Genomic DNA, 10,856 nt, shown 5'->3' on the forward strand with positions numbered 1-10,856 from the left:
AAATTTTGAAAACAAATTACAAAAATATAGGACTGAGAAATTGCTAACAAATTTCAAATTCTAACAAATTAGATAACTTCATCAATATAAATAATACGTGTCTACCCTATTTCCTTTATATTTTCATTTGTCCTATTTCAATCTTCCCTATTCAACTCTCCTAAACAAATCACAAATAACCCTATTCAGACCAATCTCTTCAATCTGAGAAAAGAATTGAGAAGCTAGTGATGGCAACGAAGAATGTCATGTTTGTCATTGGTGGACGCAAGTATAAGATATTGAAACGTACTGGATATCGCCACTTTCCAAAAGGATGTGGAGGGCCTCGTACAAGGCCTAAGATTTATCGTGTGAAGAAGAATATTCCTGGAATGACGTTTCCTCCAAGAATAAGCGTAATGATAGTTGCAGGAGGGGTTAGAGACTTTCCTCCTCTTTGTGGATCATACGCTTCACATAGCATTGAAGGTATGTTTAGACGAGAAAAAACTATTAATAATGATGTATTCTTTGTTTACTTGAAAAGAATGAACTTTGAATATAAAAAATTAAAATTTTGTTATCTGTTTTTTTAATTCAAATTTTTTATTCTTTTGCTATATTTTCTTTGCTAATGTCAACAGGGGTTCACTTTGCAGATCTGAAGTACGGGGTAAATCAACATGACTCAGATGTCAGCCTATCAGAAAAGGCAACAGTGACTGACGCAAGCAGAGTTAAAAATAATGTTAAAGATGAACCGATATTGGTGGAACTGGAAGAGGTGGCTCCTCGGCGTATTCAAGTTGATTCTGAACCTAAACCAAGAAAGGTTGATTCTGAAGGGAATGTTTTAGAGTAACTGAAAAAAATATTTTACAGATGTTATAAACTAGTTGTATTCATTAACTGCTTATTACTTTTTCATTTGCTTTCCCTTGACTTCGTAATTAATTTTCTTGAAGAACGATGATGAATATATGGGCTGTGGAAAAATTATTTTTATTTCTGTTCATGGAAAAACTAGTAATATTACTTTTGTTCTTTTTTCTTTAGTATTGTTTTATAAAATTAATAAACAATTAGTAATACTTTGTCTTGAGCACTTTTTTAAAATGAAAAAAATTATTAATTTCACCAAATAAATTATCAATATAAATTCTGACACTAAACATGTTTGTTACACATAATTTTCGTAGCTTGCAAGTGATATCTATGAGCGCAAGTGTGTTTGTGTTTTCAATAGGTAAACTATTCAATAAGAAAGAGAGAAAGCCATCGATTAAAGTGAGACTCATATTAGATATATCTTTTTCTTTTTTACTAGATGGTTCATTTACTCAATACTAATAATTATTTTAAATGTAAGCAATAGTGTGTGAAAATTAAGCATAAATTGCTTTTTTCTCTCTTTATATTTTTAAAAGTGTCTCAGCATTGTTAGGAATAAACTTAACACCGATGGTTTTACTTAGAAAACCAAAGCATTTTAATATAAGATTTTATTGAAATAGGTTATGAATATCATAAATTTTTTAATTTTTTAATTTTTTTTATATAACTTGTTAAAATAAGTTTTGTTTTGTTTTGTTTTTTTTATCGTATATGAATAAGTTTTATGGTTATATTTATACTATAAATTCCTGATATAAATAAAAATTTATCAAACATAAAGTATAGTAATTTTGCCGATTGCCATATGCAATAATACCAATTTAGTTTTAACAACATCAAGTAAATTTTATTCCATTGATACACCATGTAGTTAAAGTACATGAATCCCCATTATTTTAGTCCCATTAACAAAAGGGCATTAACAATAACATTGAGTGACAGATAAACAAATTAACGGAATAATAGTGGCACTTGTTATTTGTTGTTGGGAACCCAAAGTGCATATTTTTGTCTTTCTAATTAAGCTGAACCTTGGCGTCATAAGTAGCTCCAGGCTTCCAATTAGCAGGAATAGCAATCTTGGGGTACACCCAATATGTAAAGCCTTCCCCACCGCAATTGCCCATTTGAAACCTCAAGCGGATTTCACCCCTTGGTGGGTTAGCAAAGTCAAACACTGCCCCATAGACCCTGCGCATAGGCTCCCATCGTTGATACTCTTTCTGCACCATTCATAATATTTCAAGAATCAAATTCAATTCAACTATACATAAAAAAAACAAGTGATTCAACAGAAACACTCTCAACCAAAATTAAACTAACTAATCTACAGTTAAAGCCATTATACATAGCAAAGTTGCAATTTCAATCTAATAATTAAAAAATTGTTACATATCCTAAGAGTTGTATTTTGTGTATTAGCACAAAACATACTCAAATATGTACATTTTGTGAGTGTGTTTACCTGCAAAATTTCAACAGCAGTGACGTCGCACATTCCATTTACGTTGAGAATCAGAACAGCAAAGTAGCCAGGGTTTTTGCTGCTTTCTTGGACATGAAGCATGATGCTATGGCCATTGTATCTGCAAGGGACCCTTTTGAATTCAACGTCCACTACACCGTATTTCATCAGCTTAGAAGATGCAAATGCGTTGCGTCCCAAACTCGAAAAGGCGCGTGGGCTCATGATGAAGTCTGTTCGGTCTCCCTCACCATAGTCCGTTGCCACCACTTGAACTCCATTTGCATTGCAATATTGTGGCATTTTGCACCATACCTATTTCATCATTTTTATTTCATAAATTCACAACTATATCTAATAATATATATTTCACCATAATGTTTTCTTTTCTTTCATGTATATGTTTTGTTTCATGCGTGATGAAGCCTTGTTATATTGATCATGGAAAATAAATGAAAGAAAAATACCCGATAGCATGTACCACAGCCAGCTCCATTCCTCCATAACCCAGACACGGCTGCGACACTGCCATTGTTTATTGTCTTTCCATATTCACCAAAACCACAAGCTCCCCCTATCATATATTTAATTGGGCAATCATGTTAATTATATATTTACTGTGTGCTATTAAGGTACTATAATGTCACACTGCACATTTTACTTCTGAAAAGCAAGATAGAGGAGAAGCATGCACGCATCCTCAGATGTAAATTATATTCTTCAAATCTTCTAATTTGATAGAACGAAAAGAATTTCAAAATTTAAAATACTGTGGTTTGGTGAAACATGCAAATGTGCTTCCTGCTCCCTCTCAACATATGATACACATCTTAATTTACTTGGTGCAAAAAAACATATTTCAACAAGCACATATTAAGGGTATATAGCTAGCTAGCTAAAAGGGGAAGCTCGCTTACTTGGATTCCCATAGCCATCAGGGGTATTATAGTATGTTGCTCTGGAGTTCGTAACATATTCCATACAATTACACAATGCAGGGAGACACAGTATGACACAAACAAGGCCAAGTTGGTGCTTAAAACTGAGTTCCATTTCTAAATGACAATTTCTGATCAGGTTCAAAGAGAGGAGAGAAATGAAGCAAGTAATCAAGAGTGACCAATGCGAAAAAGTATAGTATATGAAAATGAGAGAGGCTTTGTGAGATAGGAAGCAAAGATATGGAGTCGTATTTATAGTATATAGCCAAAGTTCTAGCAACACATACCAGTGGCGGTGCAGTCCTGTTTCCCTTGGTTTTTTGTAGGCGTTCTTTAATTAAGTTAAATACTTCAGGTTCTGTGACCTGTTCACTGATTTTGAATAGCAAAATCAACGGTTGAAAACACGTTTGGATAAACACAAGATCAGAATACCATTTTGCGTTTGATGTATAATTTAGAAACTTGACCATGTTTTAAGTTTGAATCCAGCTTTGATTGAAAATTGTTTTTACTTCCTTATATGTTTTCTAATGAGAAGAGAGACTGCACCCGTATTCCCCCCACCTCATGCTATTATACCACATGCCCTATGAGAGAAGGATACACAGAATCTTGAACTATGTTCTCATATCTATAGCATTTAGTTCTGGTAGAACGATGAGGTTGACATTCCAATTGATTAAATATTTAAAAGACGTACAGGATATGTATTGATAACCTTCAGTAATTAGTAATTCTTTTTTTTATTTTTTCTTTTCAAAAAAATTATTAACAAATAAAATTTCATTTTGGTCTATTAAATAATTTGGATTTATTCATTATTAATGAAATTAGTGTAAAATTTATCATCTAATTATAAAATAATTAATAGCCAATATGTTACTGGCATTTTGTCTTGTAACAATTGACTTTATATTTAAAATTATGAAGTGTCAAAGGTTTGTTTGTTGGGTCAAAACCAAAGCCTACGAGGAAACAAGAAGTTGGTGGAAATGAGATAAGATTTAAAATGATTATTGTGCAACTAATTATTATAAAACATTATAACTTTAACTTATTAGGTGAGGTGAGCTAATTAATTATTATAATTTTAAAAAATTATAATTATTTTAATAATTTTTTAATACTTTTAGACACGATATAAATAACAAGCATCAAATAATAAAATTATTTTTAATATTGTAATATAAGTAAATAGAGGAAAAAGAAGAGACAAAACAATTAAAGTTACTTATCAGTCAAGGTTCCACACAGATTTAGTATCTAGCTAGGAGCCTACTTTCCCTATGATGAGTCACATGCAGATTTATTAATTAGTATAAACTCAACAAATTTGTAAGCAACGGGGGTCGTGGTCTGGATCAAGTCAGAGGGAATTATCTTAGATTGCAGAAAAGTAGCGACGGCGATAATAATAGTTATAGTAACACAAGTTAACATTGTTATTATTGTATTTTCCGTGTTGAAGGAGAAAGCTTCCCAAATTCCGATAGCCACTTTGAAAGCCAACGACAAAAACGCCGAAGCAAATCCCAACATCTTGAGTGGGGTTTGATTTTTGTGTTAATATGGCTAGAGACGTCAAAATGAATCAGTCCGTGATATTCAGTAGAGTTGGATGAAGATTTGGCTCGGAGCCAGATCCACGAGTGAAAATCATTTTAATTGTTTGGAGAAGTGTTTTTTTAAAGTCAATGTTAAACTTAGTTATGTAAAAGTTATTTTTTTGGATAAAAAAATTCTTGTTAATGATATGGACCAAAATTATTAATGTTTTAAAACGTAGAAAATAAAATATAAACACAATTTTGTAATAATAAAAGTTAAATATATTTTAGAAGGACTAAAACCATTCTTTTATGATTTTAAAGAAAATACATTAACAATGTAATTTTTTTTTTTTATAAAATAAACACGTTTTTGTTTATATATATGACTCATGATACGGTTGGGTGTTAAAACTTAAACTTACGCTATTTAATAATTTATTTAAGGAACGTGAGATTGATCAATTTAATTTATTTTATTGATTTAAATATTTTTATCAAGTAGATTACTTTTATGAAATTTTACATAAAAATAAAATTAATAAGTATTTCATTATGTTACTTCATTTTAATAAATATTATAATTTTTAAAATATAATTAAAATTTATTTTTAGATAATCTACATATAAATATTTAAATTATATAAAAATTAATATACGTGATTATATAAATAATATAAAAAGATTTAATAGTTTAATCGATTAAATTTTTATTTTATAAAAAATTATTAAATGATATAAGTATATAAATTATACACTAAATTCTCTACCAAGATAATAAGGTAACAATAAAAAAATCTATTAGAGTAAAAAGTTAGCATTCTTGGCGATTATATATTATATTTACAAGAATCAAACTATAATATAGGAGCCAAAAATAATCATGAAATATTTATATAGACCATAAGTTTTAAGGAATCAAATTTATGGTATAATGTTATGAATGTTATGAAGGATAAGATAGATTCTATGGTATCTAACAAAGTTTGGAATCTCGTTGAAATGTCTGGTGGTATAAAAGTCATTAAATGAAGATGAGTCTTTAAAACAAAGAAAGACATACATAACAACATTGAGAGATATAAGACAAGACTTGTTGTTAAAGGGTTCACTCAAAGAGAATGAATCGATTACAAGGAAACATTTTATCCTGTGTTTAAGAAAGATTCTCTTCTAGTAATTATGGTATTGTTAACTCATTTTAACTTTGAATTACATTAAATAGATATGAAAATAACATTCCTTAATGATAATTTAGAAAAAGAAGTTTACATGAAACAATTTGAAAAATTCTTCTCAAGTAACGATGAACATTTAGTTTACAAGCTTGATAAATCCATATTGGATTAAATCAAGCTTCCGTCTAATGGTATTTTAAATTTCATAAAGTTATATTTTTATTCAGTATTGAAGAAAATATCATGAATCAATGTATATATCTGAAGATTAATAAGAGTAATATTTGTTTTCTTATTTTATACATGGATGATATTTTGCTTGCGGCTAATAATAAGTATATGCTATATGGGGTGAAACTGTTTTTTTTCAAAGAACTATGATATGAAGGATATGGGTGAAGTATCTTATGTCATAATATTAAGATCCATAGAGAAAGATCTTGAGACATTTTGAGTTTGTCTCAAGATACCTATATTAATAAGGTTTTAGAACAGTTTAACATGAAAGATTGTTCACCAAGTGTAACTTTTATTGTGAAGGATGCTAGATTTAAATTGAGTTAGTGCTCAAAAAATGACATTGAGTGGGAACACATTGAAAAAATATTCCATATACTTTAGTTTTTAGAAGTCTTATGTATGCTTAGATTTGCACTGAACTTAACATTGCATTTGCAGTTAGAGTTTTAAGAAGATATTAGAGCAATTCATGTGTTAACCATTGCAAAAGTTGTAAAGAAGATAATGGGATATTTTCAAGAAATAAAAGATTACATGCTCATATATAAACGAACTGATGATTTATAGGTAATTGACTACTTTGATTCAGACTTCGGTAGTTGTATTGATACCATAAAATCAACATTCGGCTACATTTTTATGTTAGCTTGTAAAGCTGTATCTTAGAGCATTGAAGCAAACCTTGACTACTACTTTCAATATAGAGGATGAGTTCGTTTCTTGTTTTGAGGCGACTTCACATGGTGTAAGGTTGAAGAGTTTTATATTTGGACTTAGAATTATTGACTCTATTTCTAGGTCATTGAAGTTATACTATGATAACTTTGCTATAGTATTTATGGTTACTAATAATGAGAGTGGAAGTCAAAGTAAATACATCAACATTAAATATTTAGTCATAAAAAAACATGTTAAGGAAAAGAAAGTGGTGATTGGGCATATTACAACTAAGTTAATGATTGTCAATCCTTTGATTAACGACATGCCACCAAAGAATTTTAAGGATCATGCAGTATGAATGAGACTTGATTCTATGATGTGATGATCATTATAAGGTACTTTTATTATTTTTATAACTTTTATTCGACTTTGATGTTTCTCATTTATTTTGTGCACATATTTTTTAATTTACTTTGAGAAATTTTATGTAATTTTAACCTTGAGTAAACATGTAATTTATTTATTAAGTCAAGAGTTGGTGTTAAGAGACTTGATATATTATAATACATAAAAGATAATACTCAATTAGAGAAATTGTCACTATAATTCATATACTTAATTTCCTAATATGGTTACTAATTTTCGGAGACATAATCTGATATGTGATATGTCTTTTTCCATTATCCATATTCTGATTTGTATGTAAAGGTTTTGAATTTTGCTGAATTTTCAAAATTTTGTTAGCATCTCCATGTTTTGAATTCTGATAGATATAGCAGTATAAATATTACATATGCTCATTTGTTTTAGGTTACAAAATCTACTCCTCTGTTAAAGAAACAATACTATTGTATTATGAGTGAGTGGGAGTTTAGAAAATCAAAATTATATTTGTGGGGGTTTGATTTGTAATGGCTAAAAATTAGTGTTTCAATTTAATTTTGCTTTCCCTTTTTATTTATTTTTGTCTTTTCTGTCTTGTTATTCTCCAATCACGGTTACATTTCATCCCTTACCTACATATTATTATTCTTGATTTTCAAAGCAAAGCCTTGAACAACACTAATAAAGATGATTTGTCTTGAAAGTTTATGTTGACAGATGAAAATCTGCGAACCTGAGTTGAACATGTTGAAAATAGACATACCTATACCTTGCTTTCTACTGGAATTCAACTTATATTTAATTAAGAGATAGGAAGTTATATAAAGATTAAATTCTTAATCATTTAATTAACCTCAAATAATTCTAGTCCTATATCAAGAATCGGTTGTTCTAAAACTTAAATTGTGAGCCGATACTAAGATCACGAAAGATTTGTATTAAATATTAGTTAAGCTTAATTAGGGGTCTTATCCTTCAATTCCACTAAGCGTTCGATGTCAGAGTTGTAATGAATAAAATAATATTGCTTTACGTGGTTGAATCACTGTATTCAATATTAAGTGTATTAAGTAACGTCCCTTTGAAATATAGTAATTTGTCGATTGCCATATGTGTCAATATCAATTTGATTTCAATAACATCAAGCAATTTTACTTTATTCATATTTCATGTAGTCTTAGATGGAAAGTACACAAATCCCCATTATTCTAGACCCTTTTCACAACAAGGGCATTGACAGCAACATTGAAACTAATAACGAAGAAACGGAATAATACTAGTGTTTAATTATTACTTTTTGTACTCTTTTGTTGGGATCCCAATGTGCATATTTCTTTCTAATTAAGTTGAACCTTGGCGTCATAAGTAGCCCCAGGCTTCCAATTACTAGGGATAGCAACCCTCGGGTACACCCATTGGTTTGATCCACCATAAGTCACTTGGAACCTCAAGCGGATTTCACCACTCGGTGGGTTAGCAAAGTCAAACACTGCACCATAGACCCTGCGCAAGGCCTCCCATCGTCCATTCTGCACCATTGACAACATTTCAAGAATCAAATTTAGTACAAACCACAAGAGGAGACAAATTTAACTCATTCCTATAAGTTAGTTCAAGAAAAGAAGAATAAGAAATCATATACTAAATTTTACAAAGACTATGATGATCATATTCCAAACCAAACATCATAATAAGAAGACATGTTTTTATATACCTGCCATAACTCAACAGCAGCGACGTCGTATTTTCCATTTACGTTGAGAATCAGGACAGCAAAGTAACCAGGATTGCTGCTGCTTTCTTGGACATGAAACTTGATGTTGCCAGGGTATCTACAAGGAACCCTTTTGTATTCAATATCCACCACACCGTATTTCATCAACTTTGCAGTTGCATCTTTGTTGCGTCCCAAACTTGAGAAGGCGCGTGGGCTCATGATGAAGTCTGTTCTGTCTCCCGCACCATAATCTGTTGCCACCACGAATGCTCCATTGTCATCACAGTATTCTGGTATTTTGCACCTTACCTGAATCATAATCATAAATTTTTATTTCATAAATTGACAATTATTAGTGCAAATACTTTAGATAGTTTGATAAGAATATTTTGTGACAATGATGAAACAGCTTTTGGTTCTACCAAGGATGATTAGAAATATTGATTATTGAAAAGAAGGGAAAGTTAAGTACCTGATAGCATGTGCCACAGCCAGCTCCATTCCTCCATAGCCCAGACACGGCTGCTACACTTCCACTGTTGATCGTCCTTCCATAGTCGCCAAAGCCACAAGCTCCACCTGTAACATATATCAATTGGTCAATCATGTTTATTATACTTGCATGATGCTGTGAAGGTGTACTGTAATGTCACACTGCACATTTTACTTCCAAAAAGCAAGATAGAGGAGAAGCATGCACCCATCTTTAGATGTAAATTATATTTTTCAAATATTATAATTTGATACAAGGAAGGCAATATCAAATTTCAAAATACTAAGGTTTAGTGAAATATGCAAAATTGCAAATGCTCTTCCTGCCCCCTACCATCCTAATTCATAGCCAATAAAGTGTAAGCAAATGTATAATTGGTATAAACAACATAGGGTTTGTATATTTTACAATTGAAAAATCAATTCTTGAATTTTTCAATAAAAACACACACGTCATATTAATTTATGCGATGTCTCAATCAACGGCTTAAATTAATATGGGTTGCTAGCTGCTAGAAGAGAAAGCTCGCTTACTTGGAGTCCCATAGCCATCAGGGGTACTATAATAGGTTGCTCTGGAGTTTGTAACATATTTCTGGCCGTTACACAGTGCAGAGAAGAACAGTATGACACAAACAAGGCCAAGTTGATGCTTGAAACCGAGTTCCATGTCTAAATGACAAATTCTGATCAAGTGCAAAGAGAGGAGAGAAATGAAGCAAGTAATTAAAAGTGACCAATGTGATAAACTATTGTATATGAAAATGAGAGAAGCTGAATGAGATAGGAAGCAACGGTATGTGGATTCCTATTTATAGTACAGCCTTAAGTCTTATTACATATACCGACGGTGGCATAGCCCACTTTTTTTTTTTTCTCACTTTTGTAATGTAAAAGGATTGGAATGATGATGTGTCGAGATAAAGCCCAACCATATTGACCTCTGGGAAATCAGGCCAGGGTCCTTTCTTGCAAGAGACATGCAATATTCTTCTAATATTTCATCCTACTATTAGAAAAATATAAAAATGAAATGTCTTGTGAGAGAAAAAAATTAATTAATATTTTTTTAAAAAATTCATTAATTAAATGAGAAAAATACTGTTATTTTAATACTTTATTTTAGTGGCTATACCAGACACTCTATATATTAAAATGTATTTATATAGTTAGATAAAATAACAAGTGCGAAAGAAATTTAAATTTTAACTTCAGTCAATTTGAGGAAAAAAATAATATTTGAATTTTAATCTTAAAATTTAAATATAGAAATAAACTATTTTGATAAATAGTTTTTGAAATTGTCTTATTGCAGTTAAAAAGCTAAGATTTGTTAGCTGGAAGAGTCAGATG

The 10,856-nt window shown here is 30.5% G+C and overlaps 2 protein-coding genes across 2 annotated transcripts; both read right to left on the reverse strand.

Moving 5' to 3' along the window:
- Positions 1–1,892: 1,892 nt before the first annotated feature.
- Positions 1,893–3,394, reverse strand: LOC113851165 (expansin-like B1). Its single transcript, XM_027481644.1, has 4 exons — positions 3,259–3,394; positions 2,809–2,915; positions 2,342–2,656; positions 1,893–2,099 (listed from the first exon to the last, which is right to left on the reverse strand). The coding sequence occupies exons 1-4, from the start codon at positions 3,392–3,394 to the stop codon at positions 1,893–1,895; spliced, it is 765 nt and encodes a 254-aa protein (XP_027337445.1).
- Positions 3,395–8,498: 5,104 nt separating this feature from the next.
- Positions 8,499–10,268, reverse strand: LOC113849658 (expansin-like B1). Its single transcript, XM_027479715.1, has 4 exons — positions 10,038–10,268; positions 9,484–9,590; positions 9,009–9,320; positions 8,499–8,823 (listed from the first exon to the last, which is right to left on the reverse strand). Exons 1-4 carry the CDS (start codon positions 10,171–10,173, stop codon positions 8,632–8,634), a joined length of 747 nt encoding a protein of 248 aa, XP_027335516.1. The 5' UTR covers positions 10,174–10,268; the 3' UTR covers positions 8,499–8,631.
- Positions 10,269–10,856: the final 588 nt, after the last annotated feature.

The sequence above is a fragment of the Abrus precatorius genome, unplaced genomic scaffold (assembly GCF_003935025.1).
Source record: "Abrus precatorius isolate BTA unplaced genomic scaffold, Abrus_2018 Scaffold9, whole genome shotgun sequence".
NCBI classification, from domain to species: Eukaryota; Viridiplantae; Streptophyta; class Magnoliopsida; order Fabales; family Fabaceae; genus Abrus; species Abrus precatorius.